The sequence below is a fragment of the Oryzias latipes genome, chromosome 1 (assembly GCF_053564925.1).
Source record: "Oryzias latipes strain Hd-rR chromosome 1, Olatipes_Hd-rR_3.1".
Lineage (NCBI taxonomy): Eukaryota > Metazoa > Chordata > Actinopteri > Beloniformes > Adrianichthyidae > Oryzias > Oryzias latipes.
This window is the reverse complement of record NC_136237.1, coordinates 35,647,656-35,665,000: the sequence shown is the minus strand read 5'-3', so window position 1 is coordinate 35,665,000 and position 17,345 is coordinate 35,647,656. Positions and strand designations below refer to the sequence as shown.

At 40.7% G+C, this 17,345-nt stretch overlaps 2 protein-coding genes across 2 annotated transcripts in view; both read left to right on the top strand.

The window, feature by feature from the left end:
- The window catches only part of LOC101167016 (small integral membrane protein 26), a 1,190-nt gene extending 843 nt beyond the window's left edge, over positions 1–347 (top strand). The window contains exon 2 of the mRNA XM_023955019.2: positions 1–347. This exon is cut by the window's left edge and continues 85 nt beyond it. Coding sequence (XP_023810787.1) covers positions 1–88 — 88 coding nt within the window. The 3' untranslated portion in view covers positions 89–347.
- An 808-nt stretch (positions 348–1,155) lies between these two features.
- Positions 1,156–17,173, top strand: dtd1 (D-aminoacyl-tRNA deacylase 1). The gene is made up of 6 exons (XM_004065664.4): positions 1,156–1,326; positions 2,841–2,931; positions 4,098–4,333; positions 5,088–5,185; positions 13,357–13,522; positions 16,092–17,173. The coding sequence occupies exons 1-5, from the start codon at positions 1,284–1,286 to the stop codon at positions 13,510–13,512; spliced, it is 624 nt and encodes a 207-aa protein (XP_004065712.1). The 5' UTR covers positions 1,156–1,283; the 3' UTR covers positions 13,513–13,522; positions 16,092–17,173.
- The last annotated feature ends 172 nt before the right edge of the window (positions 17,174–17,345 follow it).

The following is a 17,345-nucleotide window of genomic DNA, read 5'->3' as shown; positions in this document are numbered from 1 at the left end:
CACCTACAAGAAGGACTTTGTCCCGTTCACCACCCGGATCTACAACTATGTCAAGTCCTTCAGTGAACCCGGGGCGGCAGACAAGTAGCTGCTGGATGTGACGGCATCTAATCTTTGCTCTGAGACATTTGTTGTGTTCAGAGGCTTTTGCCACCTGCTGACATCATGGAAAGCTGCATGACTGGGATTTTGTTCTCCCCTCACTCTTTATAGCGATTTGAGGATGTCCAACTAAGAAGACTGTAAGAAAAAAGCCTTGATTTAAACAGTGATGAGATTTTATTTATTTCACAGCAAGTTTGTTTCACTTTCCAGAAACTTTCTGCAAAATAAAAATTCAAAAAGTTTTCCTTTTGACAAAGATTTACTCATTTTTAAAGCATAGCATTTTCAAGGTGATCAAGAGATAAAGATGAACAAATGAAAATGAGTTTAGAATCTCCTGTGTTTCAAAAAGATGAGAGGCAGAATGAAGACGACACAGAACAATATGGAGGCGTTACAGAGGAGAAAAAAAGTTCAGCTGACTTTAATTTTAAGGAAAATAATGAGGGCACAAATACTGCAAACCATCTCACAGCTGGTTTTTTTAACTGGTCTTGAAGATGTTAACCTTGTTTACCAAAAAAATAGTGAGATTAAAATGAAATTTTCTGCTATCTTGATTGATCTGCATTCACAGGGCTAATTTGTTTTCCTTTGTCACCGTTTCTTGTTTCATTTTGGTGGGAAAAATCCTTTTAAATTTATTTCTACCGTAATTATTAGCAATTTATAAGGTAGCTACTTCATTTAGTTCAAATTCTAGAGATTTATGCACCAGACTGATCATCAAACAGCTAAAACATAGCTTCAAGTTGGTAAAATGGTTTTGAAAATAAAGCAAATTTTCTCCCAACAGGAGGTCAAGGACAATGCATTATAAATCTTGTACATATACTAATTTAGTTTTTTTCTTTTCTTTTTTCTTTAAAGCAAATGTGCCTAGTGCTGGCTTTTTAATTTGACCCAAGTAAAACTAGAAAACAGGATGCAATAAAACTGTTAGCACAATTAATGTAAACATTCCTAAGTAATTGTGCTTGTTGCTCTACACTACTGTCAATAACGTTTGATTTTAGTTTTGTTTCTGTTCTTTATTTTTTATGTAGTATTTGCCCCATTTATGGTTCAGTTTAGTAACATGAACGGGAACAAACCGGAAACTCGGTGACTGCGGAACTTCCGCCGCCAGAGTGCGTCATCGTCCCGCTCAGGGACCCGGATGTTGTGGCAGCGCAGCAATGAGAGCCATCATTCAGAGGGTGACCAAGGCGAGCGTGACAGGTAAACAAAGCGGCTTTGATGTCTGAAAGTTAGGGAGGTAACTGAACCAAACCGGGTTTTTCTGACAGCATGTCTGGGTCGCCGGTGCTAGCATTAGCAGCCCCATAAAGTGAATAGAGAACGTCCGCGTGAGCCGGCGGTGAGCTGCACGAGCCCACATGATAACATGGAATGTGTCTAATTGTTTTTGTGAATAATACTAATACCAATATAATAATCATTTAAAGCTTATTGCGTAGACAAATCACGATTACTAATAACTAAACAAACTGGTTCCTCAATGCAAAAATACTAAACCAGGAAGTTTAGAACTAAGAACTAATGGTCAAGAGAACTACCAAACATTTATTGAAAGGGAAAAAAATCCAGGGCGCGACATTTGTTAATAAAATCAAATGTATTTTTTTGCTGGTATTTTGAATAAACTTTATTTACACATGCTATCGGATAGAAACAACTTCAATCCTCCTCCAGTAGGGGGCACTGTTGCTGCTGCTAGTGCTTATAAAGTGCTGTTTCGCAGTCAAACACGTTGTAAACGTTTTTGCTGTGTTTATTAACCCGTTTTTGTAAGAGAGCCCCGCCACAAAGAAAATAAAGTCACTTTTTTTTGTTCACGGACCAAATGATCACCCCCTCCTCTTCAGCAATATGTAATTACAGACCATTATTATCAGGTGTGCTAATATTAACTCTGACTTCAGCACCAGGAAGTGCAATTAAAAAAAGCATTTATTCATGTATTTTATTCAGAAGACAGGTAACATACAGTCAAAAACAAAGAACATTAAACTGTACATCAATTGCTCAAAGTAAACGCCAGTGGGGAAACATACACCAAAATACACTTAAACTTATATTAAAATATAAAGCTGAGCAAAATGACATGTTTTAATTGCTTTTTTGTTTGTACTGGGGGAAATAAAATCTCATTTGGGTTGATAAATCAACAAATTTGGGAGATTTATTGCTAAATTTCCTTTTATGAATGTTAGTTAAATCACCAGGAAAGGCAAATGTAACCTGGAAGGATTCATTTCCTGATGCGGCGTGTTTGGGGCTTTCTGCATCTTTTTTTCTCATGAATTGGGTATTTAATTCAGCGTCTGTCTGCATTTTTTAATGAAGTGACGCTCCTGTTTGCAGACTGGTTACATGCATAAACAAACTCAATCTGTCTTGTAGAATAGCTAAATTGACACGAGCTTTAGGGCTTTAGGAGGGCCATGACCCAAACTCTTTCAGTCAAAATAGTCCCATAAGGTTTGCCAGAAAAATCCGATTTGTGTTATTTATGAGGTTAAAGAAGGAAAGATATGTGCAGAGTGGCATGGGTCTGTAGAGAGTGGGGGCTCTGGTTCTGACATCTTCCTGTCGTGATCCTCCGTTGTTGTGTTACGACTAATTTAAGGCTCTATCTTTAAAGATTATGTGCTGGTTTGTACCCTTTGTAAAAAACCGGACCTCAGTTTATTCTTTAAGATGACTACTTTCCCCAACGTGTTCTGCTGCAGTGGGAGAGGAGCAGGTCAGTTCCATCGGACGGGGGCTCTGCGTGCTGCTGGGGATTTCTGTGGACGACACTCCGAGAGATGCTGAGTACATGTGAGGGTTTCCACGGCAACGTTTACACTCTGCTCTTTTTCTGGCATTACAAGCTGAATGTGTTGTCAAGCAGGAACATGCTAAAGGTTTGATCCTAAAAGAATAGCAAAGAGAGAAAAAACCATTCGCTGATCAGATTCTTCACTTTAAACAGTTTAATGCGGAGGAATTCTTCATCTTTAAAATGAAGATTAACAGGTTAATAATCTGGCCAAAGGTTGATAATTTATAGACTGAATTATTTATTTGAATCCAGGTCATTGCTTTGGATTAAGGGTCAGTAATCTGGAGTTTCACCTGAACTCCTTCTTTTCTCGTTCAGTTTGTTCTTTCTAACGTTTAAACAAATTCTACTTAATAGAAATTATAATTGGATTTTTCTTTTCGGTCATTTTGGAATTTGAAGCCGCACTGAATTAAATTTGAGTTAAATAATCTGGACTGTCAGTAATCTGGATTAAAGGCCAGTATTTTGTGCTAAATGTCCACGATGGAGACTATTACTGATTAATCTTGATTGTTAAAATATACCTTAGAATTAAGGTCCGACTTTAAATGAAAAGATTAGAAATAAAACTTGGAATTGGCTTTTTAAAAAGCAGATTTAAAGTAAATTACTTAATGTCCAATGAATGGGGATAATCTGAGATTAAAAATCATCAGGATAAAAAGCCAATAATCAAGATAAAATACCAGTAATCTCAAATAAAAAATATTGATTAGAAATTGTTTAAAAAACAGATTTAAAAGTAATCTGCTGCCACACATCGTTTATTCAACCAGAACAGCTGTCATCCAAAACTAGCACTTCCTGTCACCTTCAAAATAAGTCTTTAATTCAAACAGTTAATGTCAAAAAGAGCGAATAATTTCACGATTTTAGGCTCAACTTCATTTTTCCTGATGTTAGAACAAAGGTGAATGAAAAGAAGAACCTGTGGAGATGTAGCACCTCTTTAGAGAGAAAAAAGAAGCATGGAGTTGTCGTTGGTGAGGAGAACCCAGTGACCATCAGATGTTTGCAGAACCTCTGCTGCTGTGTTTCTCCTGCAGCCTGAGGTCAGCCTCACATGAATCCTTATAGAATGAAGGAGTTCCTTTGAAGATGAAGCTTCAATCAAAAACCAAACGCTGAGCTCCTCATGGGAGTCGTCGTTGTGTTTCAGAGTTCGGAAGATCCTCAACCTGAGGCTCTTTGAGGATGAGAGCGGCCGTTCGTGGAGCCGCAGCGTCATGGACGGGAACCTGGAGGTTCTGTGCGTCAGCCAGTTCACCCTGCAGTGCGTCCTGAAGGGCAACAAGCCGGACTTCCACTGCGCCATGCCCGCAGAGCTGGCCCAGCCCTTCTACAACAGCATCCTGGAGGACATGAGGAGCGCTTACAAGCCGGAGCTCGTCAAAGGTGGGCGGGGTTTCAGAAAAAGACTGGAGGGGGTCACCAGAGAGCCGTTGGCGCTGCAGGCGGAGCGGCGCTGTGGTGATGCAGGGACGGGGAACTGGGTCAGCGCACAGGGGAGCAAATGTGGAGAACGCCTCGTCCCAGCAATATGAGGCTTCCTAATTACTCCCCCCGTCCTCCATCCTCCCCCAGAGAGATGATGTGATGAGTTTGCTCTTCTGCACTTCATTCTGTTCAGGAGATGAGACAAAACTTCCTGTTTGTCACAAAGATGAAGCGTAGAAGAACATTGTTCTCTCAGCTGCTTTCTCAGCATTTTTCCACTTGAAGAAACGTGTTGCAAAAACGATGAGACCTTTTTTTCAATGAGGTTATTTGATTGAAGACTCCCGTACGTTAAAACAAAGCTTAATCCTGTTAATGTCATCAAACTCTGATTTGACCATCTTTACTGTTACATTAACATTGATTTTTTTTATTTGAATCTGTTTTTTTGGTCTATAGTCTCTTTTTTCTTCTGAAAAACGCCTTTTTTTGGCTAATTTTTCGTTAAAAAAACATTTTTTGTCTCCTTTCTTTTTTTCTGTGTGTTGATGGTCCTTTTACACTTTTTTCGTCCATGTTAGATTTTATTTGGTTGTCATTTGACTTTTTCCAGCATTTTTCTCCTTCGTTGCTCCACATTTTGACCATCAGCCTGTTGAAAACTTCCAGTTCACGAGTCTGTGGTAACGGCGCTGTTGTTCTGCTCTTGTAGATGGAAAGTTTGGCGCCTTCATGCAGGTCCACATTCAGAACGATGGACCGGTCACCGTAGAATTAACGTCACCGAGTTCCCCCACAGACCTCAAACAGGTAAAAACCCAACGAGCCTTGATAAAGGAATAAAATAAAAATAGCTTTTATTGTTAATTCTAAATGAGTGACTGTGTGTTAAAGTTATGAATAAAGACAGGATTGATTCACTAAAGTATCTTAAAAAAGCATCAAATATCCACACAAAAAAATTAATAATTCTGAAAATACATAAAAGTTCTAAAAAGAAATTCAAAAATAGGAAAACCTAGCAGCTTAAAAATAATCTTATTAGCTGCAGAAGTCTGGAGTTTTCAAATCTTTGCATCAGTTTAATGGGTTTCCTGTCACGAGCTAAGAAAATAGAGGTTGTTCAAAATGAAATAAACCTTGTAATCAGCCAAACTACATATAGTATGAGTCTGATTGAATTACTTTTCTTGTTTAGGAAATGATTTTATATCTTTTTAACACTTTGAAAAATTGTAGCAATTTCAGTTTATTTCCTTTTGTCCTCCAGAGTTTTTTTAATTATTATTTTAAGAAAGAAAAATGACTTGAACGTTTTTAAATTCTGCCGTGAAATCATTTTCCATAACCGTTCACATTTCCACAGATGACACCGATCTAGACTCCTGCTGCTTTTTTAACCGTTTCCAGAACAATCGGGATTTTCTCTGGAACGCAAACCAAGAAACAATGAACACTTGTGGCGCTGTGACATGATTACAAATACTAATTTATAAAAATTATAATTATAAAAGTGTTGCTGTTCTTACTTCAATCCTGCATTTTTAACCTGTTTTCACACTAAAAGCTGTTTTCTGTGTTGATGGTTTCAGACGTGTGAAAGGAGTCGCTTGTATTCAACCACTAGGTGGTGCTGTTTGCTCCTATATTGTTGATCACATTTGTGCTTTTTAAGGCTCCATAGAGCAGAGAGTGTAACCACAGGAAGAGGGAACAGCATGCAGCAAAACCTCTGAAGCTGTACAATTCTGAACAGAGAAGAGATTTAAATAAGTGACCGGAAAACACTTTCATCTCCAAGAATTCCCTTCATCAAAATGTTTTGGTTGGTCCCTGATTCTGCCTTTTGTCCCACTTAAAAAGAATCCAGGAAATCCCGTTTGATCTTCACGTAATTTATTTGTTTAGTAAAGCAGAAAATTAACATTTAGCTGCAACAAGCGATGAAGAAGTCTGTCCTTCACAGACCTGATACAACTTCCTCTTGAAGAAGTTCTTCTGTCCTCCGCCTGTGTTAATGTCACCCGTTTGATCTGGTTATCTGTATAAAAGACACCTGTCCACACCCTAAAACAGCCAGACTGCAACCTCTCCACCATGACCAAAGATCTGTCGAAGTACACCAGAGAAGCCTGTAGACCCGAACAAGACTGAGATCAGTCAGTCGTCAATAAGGAAGCAGACGAGATCAACTGTTGGAGCCATTAGTAGAAAATAGAAGAAGTACAAACTCACTGACTATCTCCCTCCACATGGAGCTCCATTTTTCAGATGAAACCACAGTTGAACTCTTTGGTATAAACGCCACTTGCCGTGTTTGGAGGAGGAACGATGCTGAATCCCAAGAAATCCATATCTAATGTGAGGCATGGCGGTGGAAACATCATTCTCGGTGCTGCTTTTCTGCAAAGGAGACAGGACGACTGATATGTGCAAAGAAAAGGATGAAGGAAGCCGTTATGGAGTGATTCAGGGCAAAAGGCTTCCATTAGTGAGAGCTCTGATGGTGAAACATGGCTGGATCTTCAAGCAGGACAATGAGTCCCGACACATCGCCCGGGCTATGAAGGAGTGGCAGCGTAAAGAACATTTCAAGGTAGCCGCTCTCTGGACTTCATTCCAATAGAGAATCTGTCCAGGGAGCTAAAAAACCATTTTCCAGCAAGAGCCCCAGAACATCACAGCTCTTGAGAAGATCCACATGGAGGAATGGACCAAAATAGCAGCTAAACCTGCCAAAGATCCACATTGCAAAGGATTGAAGTGAACTTTCTTATTGAGCAAATGCTTATTTTCTGCACTATCACACAAATGGATTCTATAAAAATATACATATATTTTTTACATTCTGTCACACAGTTTAAATGTTAGAAACTAGTATGTTTAGTGAGTTTTCTATATCATTTTTACCAATGTGTTGTTAATACTTAAAAGTGCAAAAACTGCTAAAACAAAAGTGAAAATTCTGTATTGGCTGAGGAAAAGAAGCCAAATCATTGCAAACAAACCACGCTGAAAAATGCTGAACACTAAATAATGCAGAATGAATTGCTCCCTGAAATAAACACAGAAGTGGACTGCAGAGCCGCAAACCTAAAGGCCCGTTCACACCGGGACGAATTTCGCCGGCGATTTTCGCCGACGTTTAACGCCTCGTGACTAAACAAAGGGCACCAATGTGAGTGTGCACACCGATGCGAAAAAACGCCACGCATCAAAGCGTCAAAAAAAAAAAAACGCCCCGGGTTCGTTTTTTTTTTTTCCGACGCGTCGCGTCGAAATCTATTCGACCAATGAGAACGGCGCTTTTGCACACGTGTCTGGAGCTTCTGAAGTTACAGTAAAACACAACTTGGGGACGCTCAAACACAAAACTGCCTTTCTGAGCACACATACCAGCGAAGAAGATAGACGCCAAGTAGCGTCTACACTGCCGCGAAGAAATAATGACGGACATTCTAAAATATCCCCGAACCAAGCACCAGTTGGAGCTACTGGTGCTTGAAATATTCATGTTTTCTTTGTATGATTCTGACAAGCGCGTAAATACTTGCTCTCTTCTTCTGAGTGAAAAGCGACTTTAAGAAGCGTAAAGTTGCGCAGCGCCACCTTGTGTACAGGAGTATTTCTGTTTACATTAAGCGCCATCTAATGTCAGGGAATGAAATTGCATGTTCGCTCGGCTCATCGTCAGCGAAAATCGCCTGGGTGTGAACACAAAAAACGTGGCGAAAAACGCTGGCGAATAACGCCTGGCAAATATTCGTCCCGGTGTGTACGGGCCTTTAAGGTAAAACATGCTCAGCAAAGTTTATCATGACAAACTCTGCAAAATCAATTCATGAAAGGCTAATTAACCATTTAAAGAAATAGTTTCAGCAAATTAGCACTAAAGCTGTTGGGTCCAGTCCAGGTTGTTTTGGATCGCCTGCCTCGCCCAAAGACGGATCCGCCTGTAAATGTTGATGTTGTAAAGCAGGAAGTGGCGTAAAAATGGTTTATTTTTCATAAAAAAACAACAAATAAAGCAGATTCAATCCCAGGCTCAAACCCATAGATGTTTAGAAGTCTTAAATACCAACCCCAAGCTGGAAACACTTTAAATAAAAGCATTGGATGAATGCTTTCTAATGTAGGCGTCTGATTGGTCAGTTTATAATTTGAGTAGCTTGCGCCAAAGAAAAAATCTGGCAAGAATGGTTATTCTGACAAATATAATAACAGAGTAAAAGCTGATTATCTCTTTATGGAAGTCTACAGGATTTTAGCTTCTTGGAGCCAGCAGGTACTTCCTGTTTGGAACGCGGGGGGGGGTCACTCAGTCCAGTTCTCATATACAGTCGATGGTATTTCCTCCACAGCTGACATCACAAAGATAATCAGAAGATGGTGAAAACAGTGGATCAAATGCCAAATAACATTTGAAATATTGGATTAGCTGCAGCTTTCAGAAGGTTTAAAGTTCTGATTAAAACATTTTGTCGCCAAAAAATCCAACTCCACAGTTTGCCTCAGGATCTTTTCATTTGTACGCATCAGTCAGAAAGTCACCGGGGCGCGCTGGGTCGGGCGCTACCGCCACCGGTCCTGGTTTAATACCGCCTCGCTTTACAGGCTCCGCCTTTTTTTTGCTGTGAACTTTCTCTGGGAAAAGTGGAATCCGTTCATTCCAGGTTTATTCTCAGCTGAACAAAAAAGCTAAAAGATTTCCAAAACCAAATTTGTAGTTTTTTTGATGCAACGATGTAAAAACAAAACTACAAAAAAAATAATCAACTTAATGCTGTTTTGGCAGAAAAAAGCTGAACAACGTTAAACATTTGGTTTCAAAAGAAAGTTAACTAAATATATGAAGTTATGGTTTAATTCAATCGTGACGTGTTCCTAACTGACTTTTTATCTTGATTCATAAAAATTGAAACTTTCTCCCAATATTTTTGAAAAACTTTTTAGCCTTTATTTAGAAAAGTTGGTCTTTTCAGTTGTCGATGTAAATGTTAGCAGACTTACTTTTAAGTTTTTAATAAGGTTTTAAGTTTACTTTTGTCATAATTTTGTCTTTTTTGTAATACATCATTGCTTCATGGGCCTAAATCTATTTTTTAAAGAACTCAAATGAGTGAAATGTGAAGAACTGTGGCGTTTATTTCCAACCTTTTGGGGGTTTTTTTCCGCATCTTTATCAATGAAAAAGTCTGAAAGTCTGTTTCCTGGCTGCTGTTTTAATGACAGAAATGTCTTCACCAGCTTTATTCTGGCGGATTAAAGGATTGATGCAGATGCAGCCGCCGCTTGACAGAGGTTTCAGACGCTCTTCATCCAGCTCTCCCTCCTCTTGCTTTGGCCGCCGGCCATCTTTGAGCGGATTGTCCGCCGGCAGAGACCCGAGGCCGCCCTGAGAATTTTAATCTGGTGCATTCGGACGCTTGGCCGAGGAGCTCGAGTGGAGGCTGAACACCGGGGATAAAAGGGCGGCCATCAGGCTTTGTGGTGGGGGGGCTGTTTTTCCTTTCCTTTCAGTCCGATCTGCGATCAATCAGCCCCAAACTTCAGACTTATCCCGAGAGACGGATGGATGTTTTCTTTAGCAGCAGTCAGATCAGGCCCTTTTCTGTTTGTTTGTTCTCTTTGCGGCCGTTACGTAACACTTGATCCTGTTTGGGAGGCCTTAATCTGACTTTAATGTCTTTTTCTTTTTTACTTTTACTTAGTTCTAGTCAAAGCGTAGGACGCGTTTGCGGCTCAGCGAGGGTTTGGATGGGATGTGAAAGCATGTGTCCCCTGGATTTCTGGAGTTTAGGTACCAACTGTTATGTCAGCCACAGCAGCGGGCTGAAGGGTTCGGCGGGGGGGGTAACGCCGACTCTCTCCCGCTCTCTCAATAATGTAATGTCTTACGCAACGTTGCTGGATTTGTGGGATGACATGAGGTTGAGCAGGGTTTCCCCTGGGAGCCATGAAAGTTTCAGCGTCTGTGTTTGTCAGATGCCGGGTGGCCGCTCCATCGAGCTTTTTCCCCGAACCGTAAAGAGTCTGTGCGCCAGCTCCTAATGAGAGTCATCATCGCTGGTTAGCCGTGAGGGGCGGGGCTTACAGCCACAACAACAGATCCATTAAAGTGACACGACGACGGCAGAGAAAAGAGGCAGCCGTCTGTCCAGATTGTCGTCTTTGTTTGTGAGCAACAAACAGATTTGTGTTCATGTTGGGACCTTTGGGTCGCAAAGAGCTTTACGCAATCTGGAAGTCATGATGCTGTGACTTTTGAGTTGTTACGTCTGCTGCTGAATAGCAAAACAAAAGTTTATCTGTTGATGTTTGTGTTCAAATCTGCCTGAAAGCTACAAGAAACAGACATATAAGAACGTCAGCGTCATGTCAGTAAAAACAAGACCAGGCTGAACTTCATCTTCCGCTGCAGATGGAGGTAAAGTCATAAAAGTGTTTGATCTTAAGAGATTTCAATAAAAAAGTTGCCAAAACTACACAAATGTTCAAAAAGCAAAATGCTAAAAGTGATATGAATACTATATTATCAGAAGCTAAAACTGGGAAACCGTAGAACGTTGCCTAACATTCCTCCATTCATCTCCTAAACCCGTTTGTCCCTTTTGGGGTCACGGCGCTGCTGGAGCCTATCTCCGCCACAAGGCAGGAGACGTCCTGGACAGCTCGTCAGTCTGTCGCAGGGCCGTGCTGCACGTGTTCTGTTCAAAACCAAACAATGGAATTTGATGCAATGACTGAAAATGAGAAATTGTGTTGTTTTTTTAAACTGACAACAAAAAACCAGAACTAAAGATGCTGAAATATCTGTAAATAAATAATCCTTACCTTTAAAGAAACATCTCACTTAAAAAACAATCTTTATGAAATTTGAATTACTTTTTGAATTGTATTTAGTTTTTTATGATTTGGTGCTGCAGCTTTCATTGCACTGCGTTTGTGGGAGTTTTTATGATGGATTCTAAACCAGCCTGAAAGCAAAGTTACTCCAGACGGACTTCAGTTACTATTTAAATACTAACACGTTTTAAATTTCATGCTAAAAAAAAAAGCTAAATTGTAAACTAACTGCTTACCTTACAAAGTGACAAATATTAAAGTTCACATCTTGGGGGGAAACACTTCTCAAAGTCTGGAAAAACAATATGTTTTGAAGGCAAATGAGGATTTATGGAATCCACCCACAGACATGAACCTCAGTGATCGTGATTCAAAGCACTTTTTTAAAGCTTAAAAAGAAATTTGAGAAAAAACGAGAGAAAGGAAAGGAAATGGGTCTCAAATCACCACAAAACGATCTATATGGTTTGTTTCAAGCTTATTGCATCCGTTTGGGGGGTGTCTGTGTGGATATTTCCAAACGATTGTAAAAATGGACTCCTAACTGCTATCATAGCGCCCATGTGACCATGACACTTCAAGAAGTCTAGAACAGTGTTTTTCAACCTTTTTTGAGCCACGGCACACTTTAACCTTGACAAAATCCCGCGGCACACCAGCACCCCCCCCCCCCCCCCCCCAAAAAAAAAGCAGAAACTCATAGTCTGTTTTGATCTACAGCCCCCCCCCCCCCTGGCAAGCTGACGTGCATTTTTGTGATAATTGTGGCAGAAAAAGCAGGAAGTTGCAGATGTTCTTTCTAAAAGATGTAATAAAAGTTAAGTTACATACAAACTGTTTGTTCGTTGTGGTTTCAATCCGTGTAACAAGGACGACTCATTGTACGCTAAGGCGCTGTCCCTTTAAGCCAATGCATCATGGGAGATGTAGTGTGAATACGGCGAGAAAACGGCAGAAAGACTCGCGTCTCTGAGTTTCATGGTTTTGTTCACTTGTTCCACGGTCTGATACCGGATTCTGTGGAAAGCTACACCGCTAAAGACGAGCTTTAGCTGGTGTTTTGTTGGAAATGAGTGAGTTATGAGCTAAATTGGAACAAGGAAGTTTAAACACTTCTGATTGGTCAGACTGATGACATGTGATTAAGCCTTCAAGAATGATTGGTGGAGTCGTGGAGACAGTAAAAGCTGCGGGACTTTTCAGAAAACAGTTATAGCTGCAGGTAAATCGCGGTGCCGTCATTCTTATCAAAATGTCTTTAATAGAATCAGTTAAACACAAAGAAATAAGTATTTTATGATCTTTCATATTCCTAACTACTCAGTGTTTTATCAGGACCTGTTTGGATGAACAAAGAGCTGATTTCCTGGAGATGGTTAATGTTTTTAGATCAGTTAATGAGGGCAATTTTCCACGGCACACTTGACCATCTCCCACGGCACACTAGTGTGCCGCGGCACACTGGTTGAAAAACACTGGTCTAGAAGACCAGAGAAAACTCCATGGAGATCGCGGCTGAAAGCTGGAGAGTCGCTAAATGAAACCACCCGAAGATCAAAGACAAACCTGTAAACTGACCGACCAGGGGCCTCCAGACTAAAGGAAACCAACAAAACCCAGAAAATCCAGAATCAACTGAGATAAAAGGACAAGAAAGCCCAACCAAAAACACCAGGGTTTAAACACCAAGTCTGCCATTGCCCCCCTTAAAAAAACCCTCCTTAGATTGAAGTCTCCTGGACCTGATGATGTCATCCTGCTCACCTGGGCCAGGTAGAAAAAAAGAGGGGCAGAGTTAACATCCTGGTACCGGGAACAGGTGCTACGGATTCATACAGACATGATGTTTGAAATCCAAATGTGCCTTCCTGAACCTTTTAGTGCCGTGTTGGGTTATTTATTCATGAGCTCTTCTGTGTTGTCCGTGTCACACTGATGTCTCCCAGGTTCTGCTGTAAACGCATCCGTTTGACCTGCAGCGTCCGTGTTTATGTTTTCAGTGTAGAGTAATCCAACGTGATCTGGATTAACCCTGGAAACGAGCGGCACGGACCGTTTAAGAGATTCAAAAGGGGGAAAAAAAAGAGATTCTCTGAAGGACAAGGACCGTGACTCCCTCACTGGCTTTCCTTCAGATGGCGAAACAGGAGAAGCAGCAGCAGAGGAAAGAGAAGACCCGCGCCAAAGGCCCGGCGGAGTCGGGCAGGGAGAAGGGCAGCCAGAGGTCCAGACAGGACCTCAGCGCGAGCAGCGGCGCCGAGGGCGATGTTTCTTCAGAGAGGGAACCGTAGAGGATAGATGGTGAGCAGATATTCATATAATCTGTTTTTAAAGTCACACTCTGATGAAAATGTTTGTGTTTTTTACATCTTCGAGTGGCATTTTTCTGATGATGGAGGACATTTATCAGGAAAATTAGGCTTCAAATTGAAAAACTAACGTTTTTGTGAATCAAGAGCGGATGAAAAACAGTGACGTAGAAAATACGCTGGGCGGGGCCACAAGCTTCCTGCTCTGCTCCGTCCTGATGTTTCCACTTGCAGACAAATAGATCCGGGTATGTCTTTGTTTTCCTCGTCTGAACTGGCAGGCTTACGCCACGCCCACATTCCCGTCACAACTTAAAGGCTAAATACTAGTGAACTCCTGTCGCTCTGCAGAAACGAAGTTCTAGAAAGCGTTAGGGATGCACCCAGTAGTCGTCAACTCAATGTATTCGACCGAATGTTGTTTAAAAAACAACAAAGTTGAGCTTAAGTGGAAATTAGGGCCGAATGGAGGCGCAGGACGCAATCGGCGTGCATCTGCAATCTAGCTTGAAAATGTCAGCTGTGTGGTAATATTTGAAAGATCTGCAGTTTGCAGCGCCTGGTGAATTGTCGCCAGGGGGTTCATGGTGCCAAACCCTACACTACATCTCTGTTAATCGGGCATTTAAAAGCTAAACACCCGGAACTGCATGAGGAATACGAGAAAGAGGCGGCTGCGGGGCTAAAAGGAAGGCTAGCAGTGTTAGCGGCACTCCCTCTGAGTTTGAAAAGGTGTAAAAGTTCACAAATGATCGATGTTTTGTGTTAAAACAAACCGTTATAGAAATGAAACTGGAAAGGGTGGAATGATATAAAGAAAAGAAAAAGTTGTTTAAAATGTACTTTAGGCTTTTACTGCAGTATTTAAAAAATAAAGAGAAATCTAAAAATCTTCATTTGATCTTCGGTCTCCATTCGGTGTTCGGCCAAGCGTTGTGATTATTATTCAGTTTCGGTGCATTTCTGAAAACAGACAAACAACGGCAAAATGATAACTAGAAGACCACTGGGAACGCTTTGAAAGTACATCAAAAAATGATCGGAGCGGGACTGTAATTAAATATAAATCTGTGATCCCGACAACCAAATAAATGTATAAATAGGAATGTGCCAAAGCGTTCTGCCAGCAGTTGTTGTTCCGTTTTTGGCTTTCACACCACGCACTAGTTTAGCCGTGTCCTCCACTACATCATTTCTAGCCTCAGCTGATGCAGTCGCAGCGTTCAACCTGCAGTTCTTCCAGATTTCTTCTCTCCCCTCACCTCTGTCAGAGTCTCCTTCTTCCAGATGAGACTCTGGGGGGGGGTACTCTGTAATCCCCAAGTACACGTTGAGTAAATATGAGCTCCAAGACTTGGAGGCTTCATCGCCTTCTTATATAAGAGCTCCATGAATGCCAGGAGAGAGAAAAGAAGAGCAGAAGATGTTTGCATCGTCTCAGGAGTGATTCAGAGCTGCTGGTTCACACTCTGCAAGCGTGGCGTCATGGACCCACACGCGTGATCTCCTTCCAGGGAGTAATCAGTGACCGTCATCCATTATCCGCGGCGCTCTTCCTTCCTGTCTGCAGTGTCCTAGTTCTGTTAGAAGGTTTCTGCTCCTCGTCTCGGTCCTGGGAACCGATATAAACCAACAAATGTTTCTCTGCAGCTGAAAGACTTTAAGGAAGGAAAACGTGAGCTTTTAAGAACTGGGTCAAATAAACGCAAAAATGACTTTATCGCGCAACAAAATGTCAAATTAGCATCTGTCAGCATCACCACCTGGCTGTTCTACTCCAGCCTAACATGCAGACAGCTGAAAAAGAATTGAAATGACACAGAACAAAACGAAAACCTCTGCAATCTGAGCTCACATGAATCAAAAATGCATAACCAACTTTAAAAAACGCCAAATGATTTCCTAAAACATTAAAGTTCTGAATTAGCTTAAGAAAGTAAACAACGCTGATGCAAAACAGGCATAAGTACTTAGTTTTCATCACAATATATTGGTTTAAAATATGGATTTAAATGCCGAAAATATTGAATATTGAGTTCTAAATGAATAAAAAGTAACTGAAGGATGCAAAACCATTGGAAAAAAAGTTAATTAATCAGTAATAATATTAATCTAAAATGCTAAATTGGCCAATAAACCTTAAATGCTGCTGAAAATGTTAATAAAACTGAATAGTGCTTAAATGTACAATTCATTTCTTAAACTATTAAGCACAGTGTTTATTTAGCACAGTCCAAAAACAAACATATTGTCTAATACTTGATTGTGTTACATTTGATGAAAATAACAATGCAGAGCTACACCACATCATGCTGATAAAATGGAAATTAAATTTAAAAAAACTCCAGAGAATACAGACAAATAATGCCAAGTTACAGGAATAAAGTAGAAGAAATCAACATAATTAACCTTTATAAAAATACATTTGAAATAACATAAAGTGCTTTACTTCACCTGAGTTGCTTGTATTTTTGTTCGAATGCAGCGTGTTGTGTGCTTTTATTTTGACAGGTCCTGTGCTTGGGCTAAAGATGCTCTCTCTCTCCTTCTGTCTCCTCCAGATTTGGAAAACAGGACACTGAGCCCAGTTTCTCAGGAAGATCTGGTTCTGCAGAGACCAACGTCATGGTGGACAACCAAACTGGACTGGCAAAGTGCAATGACGGCGTGGACAAAGGCCTTTTCTGTTTGAAGGCAGATTGAAATCCAGATTCTGAGACACTAACCGTACTGTTGGCCCAGTAGCTTTGTGTGCTGGTTGGTTCTTCCTCCTGTTGGTTTCTGTGTCTGCATCACTCCATGATTATTGACTCAAAGTTAAACAGATTCAAGCAAAAACTGCAGACAGCAAATGTGTAATAGTGTAAAACAGAGCCGTCCTCTTATAAACTCCAGCAGTAGCTTAAACATTCATCAGAAACCAGTTCGGAAAAGTCTGCTGGGTTTTGTTTTAGATTAACCAGAAAACATGCTATATATTAAATAAAATTACAAAAGCCACGAACCGTTTTTAGACGGTCTTCTCATGTTTACAACATCTACTTTTCTTTTTTTTATTCATTTCTCATGAAAACAAGATTTTACCATTTTTTGTTTTGACAATTCGAGGTTTTTTCTGGGGATAATGAGACCACGAGGTTGTATTTCAAGAAGACTGAAATTTGGACTTTCATGGGTGATCAGCCTACATATCTGCTCGTAGACACAGAAGAGCCAGTCCTGCATCGTTCTGTAACCGTGTAGACGGCCCACTGGTCACCCAAACTGGTCACTGATGGAATTGACAACAGCTGCATGATCTGAATGGACTGCAGCCGCCTGCGCAGCCGCAGCCGGCAACACTCTGATTTGGACGTCGTGTATGACGGACAACATCAGCACAATCGCCGCCTGAGTTAGACCACAAATGAAGTAATCAATTATGAATAATTCCTCCTGCTGTTCAACAACTTCCCTGTCACTGAAAAATTCAAAAGTACATCTTTGTTATCTTGTCATAACACTGTTTGTTATCAGTAGAAAACATGATAATGTGATAGTAAAGCCGAACCCGAAACGCATGTTTTTTAGGTGGATGTGCTCTGAAGCACAGACGTTTACTGTAAGCTGTGACTTTTTTAAGTTATAAAACTGATGTTGTGCATTTTCCGGCAGCTACGCGCTAACACGGATGACCGGCTAATATTGATGATGTCATCAAGTGGAAGTGACATCCGGATTAGAAGACACTGTTTTTCCATAACTCTCCGTTTGGAGGGCTAAATAAATGTAGGGGTAGTGGGACACCGTAGGGGAAGAATTCGGATTTGAACTCA

What these genes read in the sequence shown, in the direction of transcription:
- dtd1 (XM_004065664.4), top strand. Translation starts at nt 1,284, where the DNA reads ATGAGAGCCATCATTCAGAGGGTGACCAAGGCGAGCGTGACAG. An exon ending in CAAGCCGGAGCTCGTCAAAG is followed by an intron (nt 4,334 to 5,087) that starts GTGGGCGGGGTT and finishes CTGCTCTTGTAG; the next exon opens with ATGGAAAGTTTGGCGCCTTC. An exon ending in CCCCCACAGACCTCAAACAG is followed by an intron (nt 5,186 to 13,356) that starts GTAAAAACCCAA and finishes GCTTTCCTTCAG; the next exon opens with ATGGCGAAACAGGAGAAGCA.